The sequence below is a fragment of the Bos javanicus genome, chromosome 22 (assembly GCF_032452875.1).
Source record: "Bos javanicus breed banteng chromosome 22, ARS-OSU_banteng_1.0, whole genome shotgun sequence".
In the NCBI taxonomy this organism is placed as follows: Eukaryota; Metazoa; Chordata; class Mammalia; order Artiodactyla; family Bovidae; genus Bos; species Bos javanicus.
Genome location: NC_083889.1, coordinates 59,976,594 through 59,996,453, shown reverse-complemented (window position 1 = coordinate 59,996,453; position 19,860 = coordinate 59,976,594). Strand labels below are relative to the sequence as shown.

The following is a 19,860-nucleotide window of genomic DNA, read 5'->3' as shown; positions in this document are numbered from 1 at the left end:
CCCACCTAGTCTCCCGAACCAGACTCCTGCTGCCATGGTGAAAGTGAAAGTGTCAGCCGCTCAGCAATGTCCAACTCTTTGTAACCCCGTGGACTGTGTGGCCTGCCAGGCTCCTCTGTTCGTGAAACTCCCCAGGCAAGAATACTGGAGTGGGTAGCCATGCCCTCCTCCAGGGGATGTTCCAACTCCATCCTGGGTCCTCCCTTTTGCTATCCTCCACTGACTCCAATGACATGAGTCTGAGTAAACTCCGGGAGTTGGTGATGGACAGGGAGGCCTAGCGTGCTGCGGTCCACGGGGTCTCGAAGAGTCGGACGTGACTGAACGACTGAACTGAACTGAACGGATCCTCAAGACCAATAGACTACCTCCTGAAGGCCTCTTGGATATCTGCACTTCCAGGGATCACTCCTGCCCCTACCAGGGTCCCCTCCTGAGATGCTTGCTCACCACACAAGAGAGCAGGGCTCCAGCCTCGCCCTGCTCCCCTGCCCCCATCCAGGCTGCCTCTGCCTGGAGGAAGAATGGCCGCATGTTCATCCCTCTGTGTCCTCGGGGGTTGGTTTCCGGCTACCTGCAGACAACAAACTTCAAGGGTGCTCAGTTCCTCATATAAAATGGTGCAGTATCTGTACATCTCGCCTGCATATAACCAGTGTACATCCTTCTGTATACTGTAGTTTCAAGATTATTTACAATACCTTGTTGTTGTTCGGTCCCTCAGTCGTGTCCAACTCTTTGCAACCCCACGGACTGCAGCAGGCCAGGCTTCCTTGTCCTTCATCATCTCCTGGAGTTTGCTCAAACTCATGTCCATTGAGTCCGTGACGCCGTCCATTCATCTCATCCTCTGTCGTCCCCTTCTCCTCCTGCCTTCTGTCTTTCCCAGCATCAGGGTCTTTTCTAATGAGTTTGCTCTTTGCATCTGGTGGCCAAAGTGTTGGAGCTTCAGCTTCAGCATCAGTCCTTCCAATGAACATTCAGGACTGATTTATTTTAGGATGGACTGGTTGGATCTCCTTTCAGTCCAAGGGACTCTCAAGAGTCTTCTTCAACAACACAGTTCAAAAGCATCAATTTTTCAGCGCTCAGCTTTCTTTATGGTCCAATTCTCACATCCATACTTGATTATTGGAAAAACCATAGCTTTGACTAGACAAACCTTTGTCAGCAAAGTAATGTCTTTTTAATATGCTGTCTAGGTTGGTCATAGCTTTTCTTCCAAGGAGCAAGCATCTTTTAATTTCATGGCTGCAGTCACCATCTGCAGTGATTTTGGAGCCCCCCAAAATAAAGTCTGTCACTGTTTCCATTGTTTCCCCATCTATTTGCCATGCAGTGATGCGACCGGATGCCATGATCCTTGTTTTTTGAATGTTGAGTTTTAAGCCAGCTTTTCCAGTTTCAATTTCATCAAGAGGCTCGGTTTACGGGGTTGTAAAGAGTTGGACACGACTGAGCGACTGAACTGAACTGAGCAATATCTAATACAATGTAAATTCTATGCAAATAGGTATAAATACTCTGTAAAAACTATTTAAATAGTTAAGTGGTATACATCAAAACCAAGCTTTGATTTTTGGAATTGTCTTTTTTTTTTTCTTCTAACCACCCAGTTGGTTGAGTCCGCAGATTCGGAACTGACTGTAACTTTTTTAACTTGCCTCCATCCTCCTGCATCCCTGGCAGCCTAAAGGATTCTCCTAGAACCCAGGGGGCTGTCGACTGTCCGCAGGAAGTTCCAATTCTCTAGAAAGACTTGGTTGCCTTTCGTGAGCTGGAGTCTCCAACGTCGTCGTCTTGTCCCTTCCAGGACATCACAAGCGGTCTACCTGGAGCTAGGGAAGTGCTTGCAGATGCCAGGGCGCCCCGCTCTCCACGTCTCTGCGCGGGAGGCTCTTGCTACCTGGAACGCCCCCTTGCATCTCGTCTGCCTCCAGAGGGCGCCCCAACCTCGTAGCCTCCTAGCACCCTTGCCTTTTCGGCGCTTGAAGCGTTCAGCCTGAACTTTCGGAGCAGTTGACATAATACAGTAAGACAGAGCCCTGAGCCTCCGTTGCCTCGTCTGTCAAATGGCCCCAGAGTGACCAAGCCGCACAGCTGGCACGGGAGGTTGGTCCTCACTGCCTCCGCGGGTTGCAGCGTCTCAACGGGTCCCGCAGCGTGGAGCGCGGGCTGGGCGGGGCCTCGGGCAGGCTGGGCGGGGCCTCGGGGCGTGCTGGGCGGGCTTCGGGCGGCCTGGGCGGGGCGTCGGGCCGCCCCGCAGAGCGACAGCTGGAAGAACTCGGTAGTCGACGTCGTGAGCCTCGGGCGGCCTGGGCGGGGCCGGGCGGGGCCACGCCCTCGGCCCGCTCCCCGAGCGCCGGCCGGAAAGAACGCGGTCGCCGACGTCGTGACGTCGTGTCGCGTCAGCCGCTTCCCGGGCTCGCGCGGTCACGTGGGCCGCTTTTGGCGCGAAAACTGGTCGCGGCGGGCGGAGCAGGAGAGGAGCGCGGCGCGGAGATGGCGGTGAGCGCGGCGCGGGGCCCGGGACCCCGGGGCCCGACTCTGCGCTCTGGTCGGGCGGGCCTGCCGGGCCGGCGGTCCCCACCCCGTCGGCTCCCGGGCACCTCGGCCCGGCCGGCGCCTTCGGGCCCCCTTCCGCCGGCTGGTCTTCGTCAGCAACCGCGCCTCCGGCCCAAGTGCCGGACCTCTTCGGGTCCCGCCTCCCCTGGGAGCTCCCCCCGAGGGGTCCAGATGGGTGGGAAGCCGGGCCAGGGGCCGGAGCGGGCGGTCAGCCGGCCCAGGGGACGGCAGTAGGTGCAGAGGCGCAGGCCGGCGGGGTCCGCGGTGCGGGGGGACAGGCAGACGCCCCGAGTCGGGGGTGACGTGCCGGGGAGCGCAGTCGGCCCTCGCCCGCTCCAAGCCTGTCTCCTCTCGCAGGAATCCTCCGAGTCCTTCACGCTGGCGTCCAGCCCGGGCCCGCGGCGGCGCGCCAACGAGCCCCTGACCTCCAGCCCCGGGCGGAGCAGCTCCCGGCGCACGGATGCCCTGACCTCCAGCCCTGGCCGGGACCTTCCTCCCTTTGAGGATGAGTCGGAGGGACTGCTGGGCACCGAGGGGCCCCTGGAGGAGGAGGAGGACGGAGAGGAGCTTATTGGAGATGGCATGGAGAGGTATGCAGTTCCAGGCCCCGCGCTCCACGGTTTACACAGGGAGTCCCTTCAGTGTCTGGCCCCCCTTGTTTGGGGTCCTGGAGAAGCAGATACATCGGAGCCTCCTTGGCTTTGTTCACGTTTTGGGCCAGTGTCCGGGGGGAGACAGGTCTGTGGAGCCACAGCGTACATCCTTGTAACTTGCTATGTCTACCTGACACCAGACCCTACCTAACGCCGGGGGAAGCCCCAGCTCCATGAGATGTGCACCCCGATGGGGGGGTGTCTCTAATCTGGGGCCACGTTGGGGATCCCAACTGGGAAGGTCAAGAAGCAGGCAGCCAAGTTTCTCTGCAACTTCAGACAAACTGGGGGTGGGGGTGGGTCTGATTAATCAAGGTTTAGATTCAGCTCAGCAAACAGTTACGGTGCCTAATCTATACCAGACTCTGTGTTCACCCTTAGTAATAAACGTGCAAACATACTCACGGTCACGGAGGCTTAATGCTATGACCGCGGAGTAGAGCTCTGAGTGAGCCAGGCTGGGCCCCACTACTGTCTGACCGTGTTCACAGCCAGGACCCGGTCTGTACATTTGCCCCAGAATTGTCTGAACCCCCAGAGCCACACGGACATTCTGCTCTGGGGCCCTGTGGCTCTGACTCAGGGGTGCCAGCCTTTGTGTGTCAGGCCACCCCACAGTCAGTGGGGCGAGCCCTGCAGGAGTGTCGCAGGGACTTTCTGGGGCACTGCGGACTATGTGCACTGTTGCCACAGAGTCCTGACAGATGGGCCTGGAGCAGCTTCCTTCCAGGCTCTGTGGGGCTGTGCGGGCAGGGCGCCCCTCCCTGACTGCGCTGCCTCTGCCCACCGCTCTCTGCTGCCCTGCCCTTCCCGTGCCAGGGCTCTGATAGAGGTTAGAGGACCGGTTGGGCCCAGTTAGGTTTTGTGTTTTGTAGCTTTTTAAAACGCAGTGTCCTCAAGGTATGGTTTCTATGATATACAAGCTACGTCTTACAAGAATACAGTTCAGTGCTTCTGAGTAGACTTCCTGAGCTGTGCGGACGTCAGCACAGTCCCGCTTCTCTGCCATCCCAGGAAGATCGCTTGTACCCGGTCCAGCACACCCATCCCCTCTCCCCGCTGCAGGGCAGCTGTAGCCCGCCCCTGTTCCTGTGGTCGGCCGTCTGACCATCTCTTACCTGTAGGGTCTGTGGTGCGCGTGCCCCGTGGTGTCCACATCCATCTGTTGGATCACGCGTCAGCACGTCCGTCCTTTTCCTGGCTGAGTAATATTCTACTTTATGGACAGGCCGCATTTTATTTACCCATTCATAGTTTGGAAGACACTTGGGTTCTTTGAAAGTCTTAATAGTGTTGCTGTGAGATTTTTATGTGAATGTGTGTTTGAATTCTCTTGAAATGGAATTCCAGGTCCTAAAAATGGCATGGTTGGGTCCTGTGATAATTCTAGTGTTAATTTTTTGAGGAACCGCCAAACTGTTTTCCAAAGCAGTTGCATCATTTTACCTTACCACAGGTGGCGTATGCCGGTTAATTTTTGCACATTCTCGCCCACACCTGATGTTTTCAGGTGTCAATAGCCACCTTAATGTCATGATGTGGTATCTTACTGTGGTCTTGATTTCCTTTTCTCCGATGATCAGTGATGTTGAGTATTTGTTCATGTGCGTGTTGGCCATCAGTGTATCTTTGGAAAATGTGTCTTCGGGTCTTTGCCCATCATTTAATTGGTTTGCTTGATTTCTTATTACTGAGTTGTAAGAGTTTTAAAAAACTTATTCTGGATACGAGGCTTTTATCAGGTATGTGATTTGTAACTACTTTCTCAACCTGTGGCTTTTTAAGTTTTAAAAAATGGTTTTGTTTGAGATGCATAATTAATTGTAAATTTTGCTGAGATCGAATTTATCAAAATTTTTTATGCAGACCAATTAGAATTTCACTGGTGGCATCTCACATAACATGAAATCCTTAACAAGTCAGTTGTTGTCATCCTTCAGTCGCTCAGCCGTGTCTGACTCTTCTCGACCCCATGGACTGAAGCACATCAGGCTTCCCTGTTCTTCACTATCTCTCGGAGTTTGCTCAGACTCATGTCTGCTGAGTCGGTGATGCCATCCAACCATCTCATCCTCTGTTGTCCCCTTGTCCTCCTGCCTTCTATATTTCCCAGCATCAGGGTCTTTTCTAATGAGTCTGCTCTTTGCATCAGGTGACCAGAGTATTGGAGTTTCAACATCAGTCCTTTCAATGAATATTCAGTGTTGATTTCCTTTAAGATTGACTGGTTGGATCTCCTTGCAGTTGAAGGGACTCTCAAGGGTCTTCTCCAACACCACAGTTCAAAAGCATCAATTCTTCGGTGCTCAGCCTTCTTTATGGTCCAACTCTCATATCCGTACATGACTAGTGGAAAAACTGTAGCTTTGCCTCGACGGACCTTTGTCAGCAAAGTAACGTTTCTGCTTTTTCATATGCTACGTTTGTCATAGCTTTCCTTCAAAGGAGCAAGCATCAGACAGACAGGTACCTTTTCCCGGAGGACACTTCAGATTCTGGAACTCTCGGCCCAGAAATGAAGCTGGCTCTGGGTTTTGTTTCTGGCATCAGCATTATGGGATTATGTGTTTTGAGACTGTGGCTTGACAGAGTTTATGGCACAAAAAAAAGTTAAGAAAGGCTGTTCCCCCATCACCACCTCCCCCGAGGGAAGGAGAATTGGGAGGACTGCAGAGGGCCAGCGTGGAGTCGGAGCCAGCGGGGCCCCTGCCATGGATCGACTGTGACACCCAGCCATGTTGAGTGACTGGTGGCAGGAATCCCCTGAGCCTTGAGCTGGGTTTTCTCCTCTTTCTGATGGAGGGTATGTATGTCTCCCAGAATGCCAGGGAGGGCAGCTGCGTTAGTTCTGAGGGTGGACATTGCTCCATCCAGTATCTGAGAGGTGGTCAGGTGGAAGGTCTCTCGTGGCTGGGAGGGTTGAGCTGCAGATGTGTTTGGGACAGGCTAGTTGGGCTGGTGTGGGTGGGCCTGCCAGGGTCCAGGGTTCTAGGCGAGGCTGCCAGAGGCCATGCAGGAGGGGAGCTGGGTTGGTGCTCTGGAGGCCCTTCTGGCAGGAGGTTTGGTGGGTCCTCCGATTCCTTTTCCTTTGGGTGCTCAGAGCTCCCCTTTTCATGTGGAAGATGCACATGATGTAAGCATTCCTGTCTCTGGCACTGAGGGTGAGGTCGGGGACATCAGGTCACTTGTGTGGTGTGACCACCTCCAGCCGGTTCCCAGACCGACTTCTGCAGGACGTCTCCCCGAGCACAGTGTCCTCAGCATCTCTGTCTTTGAAGGCTGCACCCCATCGTGTGTGTGTCTGTGTGTGTGTGTGTGTGTGTGTGTGAGACGGGGGGGGGGGGGGGGCCCTGGGGACCCTCGTGGGCCTCCGGAGCCCTGGGGGCCCAGATCCTGGTGCTCTTGTTGGGGGTTTGGGCGCCGACACCACCTGTCCGGGCCCTGCAGGGACTACCGCGCCATCCCGGAGCTGGACGTCTATGAGGCCGAGGGCCTGGCCCTGGACGACGAGGACGTGGAGGAGCTGACGGCCAGTCAGAGGGAGGCGGCTGAGCGGGTCATGCGGCAGCGCGACCGGGAGGCGGGCCGCGGCCTGGGCCGCATGCGCCGGGGGCTCCTGTACGGTGGGTTCTCGGGGAGCCTGGGGCGGGAAGGGGGAAGGTGGGGGGGCGTGGAGCAGGCCCTGAGTGCCTTCCGGCTCACAGACAGCGACGACGAGGAGGAGGAGCGCCCCAGCCGGAAGCGGCGGCAGGTGGAGCGGGCCACGGAGGACGGTGAGGAGGAGGACATGATCGAGAGCGTGGAGAACCTGGAGGACCTCAAGGGCCACTCGGTGCGTGAGTGGGTGAGCATGGCCGGCCCGCGGCTGGAGATCCACCACCGCTTCAAGAACTTCCTGCGCACCCACGTGGATGGCCGTGGGCACAACGTCTTCAAGGAGCGCATCAGCGACATGTGCAAAGGTGAGCCCGCCCTGCGGACGGACGGACGGACGGATGGACGTGCTGGGGACGGGGCGGGAGTCAGGGCTCTGCCTGCAGAGCGGTCTCCCCCGCCCCTCCTGCTCAGCCTGCCCGCCCCGCCCCGCCCCCCAGAGAACCGTGAGAGCCTGGTGGTGAACTACGAGGACCTGGCGGCCCGGGAGCACGTGCTGGCCTACTTCCTGCCTGAGGCGCCCGCCGAGCTGCTGCAGATCTTCGACGAGGCGGCCCTGGAGGTGGTACTGGCCATGTACCCCAAGTACGACCGCATTGCCAGCCGTATCCACGTCCGCATCTCCCACCTGCCACTGGTGGAGGAGCTGCGCTCGCTCCGGTGAGCACCCCCCACTCCCCCCCGGGTCTGCAAGGTGGGCCCTCTGACACCCCTCCGCGCAGCGCCCTGACCCTGACGCCCCGCCCCGCAGCTCCCTGACGCTCCGCCCCGCAGCTCCCTGACCCCCTGCCCTGGCCTGACGCGACGTCCCGCCCCGGCCCCCGCAGGCAGCTGCACCTGAACCAGCTGATCCGCACGAGCGGCGTGGTGACCAGCTGCACAGGCGTCCTGCCCCAGCTCAGCATGGTCAAGTACAACTGCAACAAGTGTGGGTTCGTGCTGGGGCCCTTCTGCCAGTCCCAGAACCAGGAGGTGAAGCCGGGCTCCTGCCCCGAGTGCCAGTCAGCCGGCCCCTTTGAGGTCAACATGGAGGAGGTGAGTGCCAGCCAGCCCTCGAGGTGGTTCAGATGCTTCGTCTGAAACATCAGCATTTACCGTTCTCTCGCAAATGGGAAGATCTGGAGAACTGCCCCTGCTGCCCCAGAGCCCTGCCCACAGCAAGGCCTGGGCCTGTCCTGACTCCCTGGGACATGTCTGGCCTCGCACAGGGTCACAGTTACCCTGCAGGGAGACACTGCTATGCTGTCTGCAGGAGGCCCTGCTCGAAGGCTCTGGGCCTTAAGCACCTGGACACATAATGCTCGGCTTTGTCTATGTTGGGAGGCCATCACAACCCCTGTGTGGGGTGCACATCTCTCCAGCATCTGCTGCTGTGTCAGGCTGACCCCCCACTGCTTCACAAATCTGAGAAGCGCCCCAGTTGGAGCTGCCTTGCCAGGGAGTGCCTGGCAGCCCACCGCCAGAGTCTGACCTGTTCAAAGTTGAGTACGCCTTGACCTGGGGAGGATGGCTGCAGGGCAGGGCTCCACGTGAGCCCCTGCCTTTGCCCAGAGCCCCCCACCCCCGCCCCCATCTCGCTGGTCCCCCTCCCTTTATGGTTACCCTGTCACACATGTTGCTCTGGACGCCTCCTGCCCAGGAGCAGAGGTGTAGGCTCTGCATGCAGGGACAGGAACTCGAGGAGGAGCGGTCCTCACACTGGAGTTTCCAGGGGGCCTGTTTGGTGCCCAGGGCGGGTGTGCGTTACTGGGTCTTCATCACCCCGTGGGGGCAGGTGCTGTCGTCGGTCCTATTTGGCCGATAAAGTAACAGCAGGTTGTCCGGCTAGGAGGTGGCCCAGAGGGTTAGAACTCAGGCCTTTTGACCCAGAGCGTGTGCATTTAGCCACCGTCACATAGCTCTTCTGGACAATAGGGAGATGGGGCTGTTAGATGGCATGCACAGTGCTGCCCCGTGACTGTGAGAGCAGGCCCACTGCTGGTGTAACTCGCTTCCTGGGTGCTGGTTTGATGCTTTTCTTGTGACCTGACTTCCCCTGGCTGGACCTGCAGAGTTCACGCCCCACTCCATGGTGCACACAGGGAGCCTCTTCCGCCAGCGTCACTCAGCTCAGGCCACAGAGCAGCCCGGCTCCCGCAGGTGCACACGCGGGGTGAGCTGCAGGGCCCAGAGCAGGCTCTGCGTCTCCAGAGGGAGGAGTCAACAGGGTGGGCGGCTGGAGCAGAGGTGGGGTGGGGTGCCGGTGCCCGTGGCTCCCTGCCCTCTCTGGTCCTGTGTCTCCTCATCACCAGTGAGAGTAACAAGCTGCACTCCCCGCCCGGGGCCGCGGTCCAGTCAGGTGACAAGAGCCGGTGCTCAGACCGCGGCCTCCGCCCCCGGGCAGGACGGCCCCTGAGACCGTGTCTGTCCCGTGCAGACCATCTACCAGAACTACCAGCGCATCCGGATCCAGGAGAGTCCCGGCAAAGTGGCAGCGGGCCGGCTGCCCCGCTCCAAGGACGCCATCCTCCTCGCGGACCTGGTGGACAGCTGCAAGCCAGGCGACGAGATTGTGAGTGCCTGGGGCCAAGGGAGCTGGTGTGGGTGCTGTGGCCGGGCAGCGGGCAGCTCTCTGTTGCTGGGCGGAGCTTCTGTTGGGGTGCAGCAGCCGGGTGCCACACTTCTGCTAAGTTCAGCTCCCTCGGACCGGGGTCCCTGGGGAGGGGCAGGGTGGGGCCGGCCCCGGTTTGGCCCCCTGACCTCTCGGCCTCCCCCAGGAGCTGACCGGCATCTACCACAACAACTACGATGGGGCTCTCAACACCGCCAACGGCTTCCCGGTCTTTGCCACCGTCATCCTTGCCAACCACGTGGCCAAGAAGGACAACAAGGTGGCCGTGGGTGAGCTGACCGACGAGGACGTGAAGATGATCACCAGCCTCTCCAAGGACCAGCAGATCGGGGAGAAGGCAGGTGGAGGGGGCGGCGCTGCCACAGAGGCTGGGTGCCTGGGGTTGCACCCTGGCCACCGCAAGCCTCCGTCTTGGTTCTGGGTCTTGGAAGCTGGGCCCTCGGTTTGATTCTCGTATCCACCGAGTCCACGTGCCTCGACGCGGGCTGCGCTCTCAGGGAAGAGCGACAGGCAGCCTCTCGGAGCCTGTGTTGCATCCAGAGGACAGGGGAGTGCTCGGGCTGGACCGGAAACGCGGGAGCAGGAAGAACTCGGCGGGGGGGTCGTCCCCGGTGTCACCCGCCTCCTTGTGGTCTGCCTCCTGGAAGAGCGCTCCTCAGTGCGGGCTGTTGTTTGCCCTTGAACGGCAGGCGTGTTTGCAGAGGCTGGGAGACGGGTTTACTGTCTAGAGGTGAACATACAGGTGGTTTTTAAGCAGTGCAGGGCTGAGAAGTGCCCACCGCCCCGCTGAGGATCCGCGTGTGAGCACCCTTGCGGACAGTCCCATGTGGTTGCAGGCTCAGCCGCAGGGCGCGTGGTTCCTGTCCTTGAGTCCTGCCGGGTCTGCGCTTGGCCCCTCGGGTCCCCCTCCCCTTGCCTCCCACTTGCTGTCCACCTGTTTCCGCACTCCCCGCTGTCTCCCGGACTGCTCTCTGCCCGCAGTGCAGGGCCCTGCACCCAACCGGCCCCGTTATCCATCTGCCAAGATTGGGGCCCCCTGGGGGATAGGACTCATGGGTCTGCCGACGTTCTGGGTCAGGGGAGACACTCCGGGGCCACGCCTGGGCCTCCAGAGAGGAGTTGGATCTGGTCATCGCCCTCATGGGACTCCTCCTTTACTGGGTCCCAGTAACACCTCCCGCCCCTCACCTCCCGCTCTGCTGGTCTGCAGAGCTAGGCAGCTGGATTCTGAACAGGGTGGCACTGAGGGTGCCTAATGCCCGGGCTCCTATAAGTGCCCGGCACCGCCGAGCCCAGGAGGCTGCTCCCTCCTGCGTCCATCCGCCTGGGCTGGCCGCTGACGTTTCCGGGAAGAGTTGAGCGGGAACTCGGTCCTGCCTGCCTCTTGCCCGTGATGCTCACAGAGCAAGGCCTCGGGCGGTGTCTGCCCGTCTGAGCCCCACGCTTGGTCAGCGCCCGCCTCGTGTCGAGCCTGCTGGCAGGGTGGGCATTCTCACCAGCCACTGGGGATGACTGCAATTCTAGAGACACGCTGAAGCGATTATAGGCAGGTCCAGAAGCAGTCGGGCTCTGAGCCACTCGGGCCGGAGTTTGCAGGCGGCGGGGGCGGGGGCGGGGCCAACGCCGTGGGCTGCCGCCGGGTCTTGCTGCGTGGCTCTCTCTCTAACATTTGGGTGAGTGGCTCCTTGGGATTGGGAGGTTTCACCTAGAAACCTGGGTGCCCAGGTGTGGACAGTTTCAGCCAGGCGCTCCGTACTGCTGGCGTGCTCCGTGGCTGTTGCCCTGAGCTGGTTCTACCCTATCTCGCCACCTGCCGCGGTGGTTCCTCCCATCTGAGTCCCACCATCTGCCCGTTTTGGGTTTCGTGAGCTCGGCCACTGATGGGTGAGGCTGCTGAGAGAGGGGGCTCCTGCCTGATCGGAGACCCTGGAGATGGATGGGGACGCAGAGCCGGAAGCTGGACTTGGGGTTGAGTTCCAGCACCGTGCTTCATGTGGTGGGGTGAGGAGCCCAACTGGGGCCGGGGCGGGGTCATGCCCAGCCCTGGAACCGTCTGAAAGGTCAGTCTGTGGGCGCATGGGGTGGCTGCAGCCACCACCTCTCTGTCTGGCAGGCGGACGGGGCGCGAGGACTGCTTGGGGGGCGGGAGGATGAGCTTAGACGGCAAGGGCGCCGTCTGCATGGTGGGTGGCAGGCAGGGCCCGCAGGGTTCAGTGGGAGCAGAGGAGTCCAGGGTCGTCCCACCCTGTGCTCAGTGGCTGGTGGCTCATTCCTCCCGTGACACAGAGGTCGAGAGGGTAAGTGGACTAACCTCAGGGAAGTGGGTGTCTCCCCTACAGGTCTGGGCAGGCCCCAGGGAGCCTGCAGGCATGGCACTGGGAAGTGGGCTGCTGCCCTCGGTCCCGCGGGAGACATCACCTCATCCTGCCATGTGCCTGGTGCCCAGACAGCACCGGGCCGTGATCTGGGCGAGGGTCCTGGCTGGCAGTCCTGACCCCTTAGGACGGACGTGTGGGCGGATGAGCAGCCCAGGGTGACTGTCTCCCAACAGAGCTGGGGGCCTAGTAGGAGGCTCACTGAGTGCTCAGGAGTGAGCAGTTTGCAGAGGGTGGGCTGTGTCGTGTTACTGATGATGTTGGGGGTTGCGTGAGGTGCCCATGTCACGGGGCTCACGTGGGGCAGGCAGGGGTCTCACCGGGCCGGCTGGCTTCCAGCCCTGCTCCCAGGGTCCGCCCTCTGCCCCCTCTGTGGGAGTGTCTGTTGGGACGCAGCTCAGGTCTTGAGTCGGGTGTGGTGGTGTGAGGACCCCCGGGGCCCTATGCTGGCGTGTCAGCTCCTTGAGGTCGGGGCTGGTCTGCTCCGTGCGGTGCCTCCTGGGGCCACGGATTCAGATCTGGCATGGCACCAGCACCTTGGTCAGTGAGTCTGTAAGAGGCTCTCTTTTCCCTGAACCTGGGCCTGCCGCCGCTATCACACTAAAATCACCTAGCTGGTCTTGAGTGTCGGCACTCGATGGGCACCGCGGTTCCCTGGGGATCTTCCTCTGAAGAGCTTCCTGCAGTCGGCGTCCTGGTGCGGTCGGCCCATGTGTGGGGATGGTCGAGCATCTCCTGCCCTGAGGTGCCCCTCCAGCCCGTGGTCCGCACGTGGGCACGGTCGAGTGTCTCCTGCCCTGAGGTGCTCCTCCAGCCTGTGGTCCGCATGTGGGCATGGTCGAGTGTCTCCTGCCCTGCCCTGAGGTGCCCCTCCAGCCCATCTCTTGCTGCGGTTTTCTGTGGGAGGCCCGGGTCGTCTGTCCTCCGCACTTCTGCAGCCCGGACGCTGCCACCGTTGTCCTGCATGAGCACGTTCCTATCGCCTGCTTCTGTAAATCGTTCGGAGGCTTGGTCAGACGGGGCAGGTGTTTCTTGGGTAGGGGGGCTGAGGTGGACCTCCCGGGGCAGGTGGTGCCCACTCGTCTCTGCTGTGAGCAGCAGCCCAGATGCACTTTCGCTGTGTGGGACCTTCACGGGGGCTGCGGGAGGCCTGGCCTCTAGCTCGGCTCCGCCCTTTCCCTGCTGGCGTCCTGTGCTCGGAGAAGCCTGGGGGCCTCCTGGCGGAAAAGCGAAGTGGTGCTCGTTTCCTTTTATTCACCAGTTTTCAGAGTAAAGAGTGTTCCCCTCACCCGAGCTTCAGGGTCAGCGCAGCCGTGGACCCGACATCGCTGGGGTTTGGCCCCTCGGGCAGCGCCCCTTGGCGCCCTGTGTCCATGTCTTGCCAGTGACCTCGTTCACGTCGGCTCCTGGCCGGCGGCCATGGCCAGTCATCTGGGTGCATCCTCACGGTCCTTTTCTACACACTTCCTGCCTGGACTTTGCGTCAGTGCTTCCCCCAACGCACCCGTGGGAAGTGTGGTTCCCCTCTCGGTGGGGTGGCCTCAGGGAGACACAGGCCCCCAGGGCACTGCCCTGGACCCCGTCCCCACTGCATGCACGGCTGCCGCTCCCCGGGCCAGGTTTCGCAGTAGGCTTTAGGGGCGAGGACAGAACTAGCAGCGGGGCCGTGCTGTGAAGACGGGCGTCGCCTCCGGACTGACCACGTGCAGCCAGGCGAGAGGCACTCGGGCAGGGCCGGGCCCCGTTCCCAGGAGGGTGCGCCAGTCACCCGCGCACGGGACGGACCGCCGGCCCACACCCTGGTCCAGGGCTCAGATCCCAGCGCCCCGCTTCAGGGCACTCGAGGGTCCCTTCCCTGAAGTGGGTGCTAGACAGCCGCCTGGTCTGAGCTGCGTTGGGTTCGTGGATGCTGTGGGTCTATAGGGGCCCCTCACGGGGTGGGGCGGGAGACCCAGGAGGGAGGGGGTCATTTCTACTAAGGAGACATCTCTGACGTCTCTGGTGGTATATTCAGGCTCACGTGGATTTTGAGAGAGCCTTTCTCCCTGTTAACACACACACACACGCACCCCCAGGGAAGCCCTCTGGTTCTGTGACTCGGAAGGAGGCTCCAAGTCAGCAGGTAGGGGCACCGGTGCGGGGCCGGAGCACACGGGTGACTGTTCCCGTCTCCCCTCACCCCCAGATCTTTGCCAGCATCGCTCCTTCCATCTACGGGCACGAGGACATCAAGCGAGGCCTGGCGTTGGCCTTGTTCGGAGGGGAGCCCAAGAACCCCGGTGAGCAGGGGCGGGCCGTCCCGTGGGGAGATGTGAACGTGTGTCTGTCCTGTCCCCTTCTCGACCAACGAGGCCCCGCGGGCCGCCTTGCCTCGGCGTGGGCCCTCCTGTAGGTCACGGGTCGGGGGTGGGCGGTGCGGGGCAGACCCGTGCAGTCACTGATGCGACGGCACACGGGCTGACGTGGGAAACAGCACGGCACCTTAGGCGTGTTGCTCCTTACACGCGTGGTGCTGCCTGCCTGCGAGGGGCCGTCCAGCCTTGCCCTCCGTGGGCGCACCCAGCATGGGCTCCTCCCAAGTGACCGTGTCCTGGTCTGCATGGGCTGCGTCCAGCTGTCCTCCTGGCGGGAGAGCTCGCGCACAGCCTCCGAGGTTCACGTCACAAAGAGCATCTTGGCGCCCACCCCCTATCCCGGGGCCCCCGCTCCTCTGGGTTCTGTGCTCAGAGGGGAAAGGCGTCCTGGGTGTCCCACCTCTATCCTGGAAGAAGCTCATGTCGGTGGTGCTGGGCTGGGGGGTCATCCTGAGCTTGTCCCCTCTGCAGGCGGCAAGCACAAGGTGCGAGGAGACATCAACGTGTTGCTGTGTGGGGACCCCGGCACGGCCAAGTCGCAGTTCCTCAAGTACGTGGAGAAGGTGTCGAGTCGGGCCATCTTCACCACCGGCCAGGGCGCCTCGGCTGTGGGCCTCACAGCGTATGTCCAGCGCCACCCAGTCAGCCGGGAGTGGACCCTGGAGGCTGGCGCCCTGGTGCTGGCTGACCGAGGAGTGTGCCTAATTGACGAATTTGACAAGGTGGGGCCCTGGGCCGCGGAGGTGTGTGCGGGCCTGGGTGGGGAGCCCGGGGCCTCAGCTGAGTGAGCAGGCGCGTCACGAGCCCCGTTGGCTCTCCACGCAGATGAACGACCAGGACAGGACCAGCATCCACGAGGCCATGGAGCAGCAGAGCATCTCCATCTCCAAGGCCGGCATCGTCACCTCCCTCCAGGCCCGCTGCACCGTCATCGCTGCTGCCAACCCCATAGGTGGGAGCGCGACGCTGGGGGGCCTGGACCCAGGGACCCAGTCGCAGAAGGCATGCCTCTCCCCTGCGCTGCGTGTGGGGGCAGGGTGGAAGGCCAAGACGCCCCAGCCCTCACGGAGCCGCGCACTCGGTGGCCGGGAGGAGCACCTGGCGTGTCCCATCGGGCGGGGCTGGCACCAGTCTCAGCCGGCATGTGGCTGGAGCGCCATGGACCCTTGTAGACGGCCTGGGCAGATGCTGTGTCCGTCGACTCCCTTCCCGCCACTGTAGCCACATGGGTTGGAAACCCGCGTTTGGTCAAGGAGAAGAGGGCCCTGGGAGCAGGAGCCCTGACAGCAACCGCCTCTCTGTCCCAGGCGGCCGCTATGACCCCTCACTCACCTTCTCGGAGAACGTGGACCTCACTGAGCCCATCATCTCCCGCTTTGACGTCCTGTGTGTGGTCAGGGACACAGTGGACCCCGTGCAGGTACACAGCTGTGCACTGAGCTTGGGGGCCTCACGTGGGTCCCGGGGTGGTGGGGCGGTGGGCTTGGAAGGGCTGCTCAATGGTCGTGTGCTCTCCACGCTTGTTCTGAGTCCAGAGGTCCTCGATTTCTCTCCTTGGCTGCCCCATCCCCCAGCGTGGCCACGTTCTGCCACTGCCTCCCGAGTCCACTTGCTTCTCACTGCTCTGGCCCCACCCCAGCCCCTCCTCTGGCACGCGCCCTGCAGCCTTGGTGCTATCGCCCGGCCTCCACCCTCACAGCCACCCAGCTCCCCTGTCGGAAGCCAGCTGTCTGTGCGGACATGGGCGGGCCTGCCTCTGCTCGGCCTCCCCTCCTCGCTAGCAGGGAGCCCGCTGTCCTGCGAGGTCTCCCCCACCCCTCCTCTCCTGCATGCCCCCCTGACCTCTCCCTCCCCTCCCTACTCGCTAGCAGGGAGCCTGCCATCCTGCGGGGTCTCTGCCCCTCCTCTCCTGCATGGCCTCCTGACCTGCGTTCCCAGGTGTCGTGACCCGGGCTCTGCTGACCCCAGCAGGGTCCGGGCCTCAGGCTCCAGCCCACCCCTCTGCTTCTCTTCACCCTGTAGCTTAAACCCACCCCCACGCCCCCCCCCATCTCCTCTGCCCTCCTGGGGGTGCTCCCCACTCACTGTCCACCCTCCCCCTGCCCTGGAGTTTTGTGTCCGCAGTGGGCAGACACATTGTTGGAGGGCATTGGAGGGGGTTCATGTTCTTGTACCGGCTCACCCTGCTCCTCCTCCGCCATCTCAGGATGAGATGCTGGCCCGCTTTGTGGTCGGCAGCCACGTCAGACACCACCCCAGCAACAAGGAGGATGGGGGCTCGGGGGGCACCCTGGAGCCCGCTATGCCCAACACCTACGGCGTGGAGCCCCTGCCTCAGGAGGTCCTGAGGAAGTACATCATCTACGCCAAGGAGAAGGTCCACCCGAAGCTCAACCAGATGGACCAGGACAAGGTGGCCAAGATGTACAGTGACCTGAGGAAGGAGTCCATGGTGAGGACCGTGCAGCCCAGCCCCATCGTGCGGTAGTGGGCCCAGAGCTGGGGCAGGGAGGCCCGAAAGACGCAGAGCTCACGCAGCCTCCCAGTCTGCTCACTAGTCAGTGCAGTCGCTCAGGCCTGTCTGACTCTCTGTGACCCCATGGGCGGCTGCAGCACGCAAGGGTTCCCTGTCCATCACCAACTCCTGGAGTTTACCCAAACTCATGTCCATCAAGTCAGTGATGCCATCCAGCCATCTCATCCTCTGTCGTCCCCTTCTCCTGCCTTCAGTCTTTCCCAGCAGCAGGGTCTTTTCCAGTGAGTCCGTTTGTTTAGATGGAACTTACATGCATATGCATTCGCCTCAATGTGGGGCTGGTTCTGGTTCGTTCCTGGTGGAGGGAGAATGTAAGGGCAGGTTGCTCCCTCACCCTCGGAGTTCCACAACCACCTTCCTCCCCCCTGCCCCCCAAGCCACCCACCCTGTCACTGGTACGGGCCTTTGCAGGGGGATAGGGCAGGCTTCACAGGAGCAGTCTGTCGCCTCACGGTCATAGCACCTTGGGGCCCCTGGTGTCGGACAGAGACAAAGCACAGCAGCCCCCAGGCATGTGCACTGTAGGTGCCACAAGCTGGTGGACATAGTGGGCGTGAGCCTTTGCACTTCGGTGTGAGTGGAAGTGCCTGCGTACCTGGCTCAGGCGGGCATCCCACTGTGGAGTGGTCAGCCGGGCCCTTGGCCATGCCAGCTTTGCGGCTCCTCCCGTCCTGGCTGCCCTACAGTGCCCTGACGCGGTCCCCCCTCCAGGCCACGGGCAGCATCCCCATCACCGTGCGGCATATCGAGTCCATGATCCGCATGGCCGAGGCCCATGCGCGCATGCACCTGCGGGACTACGTCATGGAGGACGACGTGAACATGGCCATCCGCGTGATGCTCGAGAGCTTCGTGGACACTCAGAAGTTCAGCGTCATGCGTGGCATGCGGAAGGTGGGCCCGGCCGTCTGGGGATGGGCCACGGAGCTCGGGAGGCTGGGGCGCCTCTGTGGGGGCGGGGCTTGAGCTGCGTGGGTGGAGCACGGGAGGTGAGGCCTGTGCCGTGTGGACGGAGTATGGGAGGCGGGACCTCAGCTGTGGGCGGGGCGTGGAGTTGGGAGGTGGGGCATAGAGCAGGGGGCGGGGCCTGAGCCCGGGCTGGAGGCTCACCTGATGTCTTCTCAGACATTCGCCCGCTACCTGTCGTTCCGCCGGGACAACAATGAGTTGCTGCTGTTCATCCTGAAGCAGCTGGTGGCCGAGCAGGTGACGTATCAGCGCAACCGCTTCGGGGCCCAGCAGGACACGATCGAGGTTCCCGAGAAGGACTTGGTGGACAAGGTACGAGCGTGACCGGGCGGTCGGAACGCGCGTGTCTCCCTCGTCCCGTTGAGGAGCCTGGCCAGGCCAGCTCGCAGCTTGTCTGAGTTCAGGGGTGTTGTCGGGCTGCAGTTCTGAGCCCAGTGCCCAGTTGCAGGTTGTCCGGCGGCCGCAGGCCTGTTTGCTCCTCCTGGTGATGGGGACGGAGCCCAGCTGGCTGCCCCTGCGAACGGGCCCTGGGAGCCCGCGGTCCGCAGGGCTCACCCGACGCCCCCTCTCTCAGGCCCGGCAGATCAACATCCACAACCTGTCCGCCTTCTACGACAGCGAGCTCTTCCGCATGCACAAGTTCACCCACGACCTGAAGCGCAAGGTGATCCTGCAGCAGTTCTAGCGTCCAGGCTTCACTCTGTCCCGGGACCCAAAGCCAAATGGGACTCCCAGGGTGGGGCTGGGCTCTGGCTCCCCCGCCGGCGTCGGCCCAGGTGTTTGTTTATTCTGCTCTGTCTTCTGGGGACTCATCTTCCAGGGCTGCATTTTCAGCACCCACCTCCCACCAGCGGCCCCCACCTGCAGGAGGTTTGCCTTACCTCCTTCAAGGTGCCTGTGTTCAGGACCCGGGGTGAAGGAGGGCACTGTGCTGGGGGACTGAAGCTGTAAGGGTTTCACCAGAGTTGTTGGCCTCTTGGCCTGAGTTTCCGGACTTGCAGTGTTTTTCTGAACTGTGTCCCATGGGCTTGTCTCGGCTCCCGTGAGTAGAGACAGCCTGTGGGCCAGCACAGCCTGGCGCCCTCTGGCAGCCCCACAGCCTTAGCTTGTGGCGACAGGGTGGGATGGGGTCGGGGGAGGGTCCCTGGAGCCGGGCTACCCCCTCCCCGTTGCTGTGGTGGTCTTTTCTGCCGGCCGCCTTCCCACGCTGTTGTTTATACATAAGTTCTTTCTATGGTTTTAGTTTTTAATAAAGTCAGTCGAGTAAACCTAAATATTGGTGTCTTCAGTTTCATGTGACAACCCAGGCTTTCCTGCACTTCCCTCTGAGGTCCTCTGCTTCTGCCTCTGGCCTTCTGCAGGTGTGGATCAGGCTGACAGAGGGGTTTGCTTTGTGGGTGCGGGTCTCTGGGGAGTTTGGTTAGCACTTGTTGTCTGTATGGGATCAAGGGACCTTGGGACAGTGCCCTCCTCCACCCCGGGTCCTGAACAGAAGCGCCTCGAAGGCGGTGAGGCAGACCACCAGCTGCTGGCTGCAGGGAGCTTGAGTGTCCTTTGTGTGAAACCAGCGTAGGGCACATAGGCATGCGCAGGCGGTGGGGGAAACAAGACGAAACCTCTAGAGGGCCGAGGTCAGCTGGGGCCCAGCCGGCTGCAGGAACACGGAGACGACAGGCCTGCCCCTGTGCTGCGTCTCCTTGCATGTCAGGTGCCCCGTTATAGGGATCGCTGGTCTCTGCGCTGCCAAGACAAAGGTGCCAGCACGTCAAACGACCAGACGCCACCAACCATGAAACAGCCCAGTTTAGAAACACTGCTGCTGCTGAGTCACTTCAGTCGTGTCCGACTCCGACCCCATAGACGGCAGCCCACCAGGCTCTCCCGTCCCTGGGATTCTCCAGGCAAGAACACTGGAGCAGGTTGCCATTTCCTTCTCCAATGCATGGAAATGAAAAGTGAAAGTGAAGTCGCTGAGTTGTGTCCGACTCTTAGCGACCCCATGGACTGCAGCCTTCCAGGCTCCTCCATCCATGGGATTTTCCAGGCAAGAGTACTGGAGTGGGGTGCCGTTGCCTTCTCCTTTAGAAACGTTGGGAAAGCGTAAATGTGCGTCTCGGGTTGAAGTTCGGTATTGGTGGTAAGG

At 61.4% G+C, this 19,860-nt stretch overlaps 1 protein-coding gene across 1 annotated transcript; it reads left to right on the top strand.

The window, feature by feature from the left end:
- Positions 1–2,066: 2,066 nt before the first annotated feature.
- Positions 2,067–18,991, top strand: MCM2 (minichromosome maintenance complex component 2). The gene is made up of 16 exons (XM_061397310.1): positions 2,067–2,508; positions 2,923–3,155; positions 6,666–6,841; positions 6,923–7,180; positions 7,313–7,532; positions 7,700–7,907; positions 9,289–9,423; positions 9,629–9,820; positions 14,044–14,137; positions 14,684–14,934; positions 15,038–15,164; positions 15,520–15,632; positions 16,419–16,664; positions 17,460–17,642; positions 17,874–18,029; positions 18,292–18,991. Exons 1-16 carry the CDS (start codon positions 2,503–2,505, stop codon positions 18,400–18,402), a joined length of 2,709 nt encoding a protein of 902 aa, XP_061253294.1. The 5' UTR covers positions 2,067–2,502; the 3' UTR covers positions 18,403–18,991.
- Positions 18,992–19,860: the final 869 nt, after the last annotated feature.

Excerpts from the sequence above, each read along its gene's own strand:
- MCM2 (XM_061397310.1), top strand. Across the intron at positions 14,935-15,037 it reads TAATTGACGAATTTGACAAG|ATGAACGACCAGGACAGGAC; the intron begins GTGGGGCCCTGG and ends CTCTCCACGCAG. Across the intron at positions 18,030-18,291 it reads AGAAGGACTTGGTGGACAAG|GCCCGGCAGATCAACATCCA; the intron begins GTACGAGCGTGA and ends CCCCTCTCTCAG.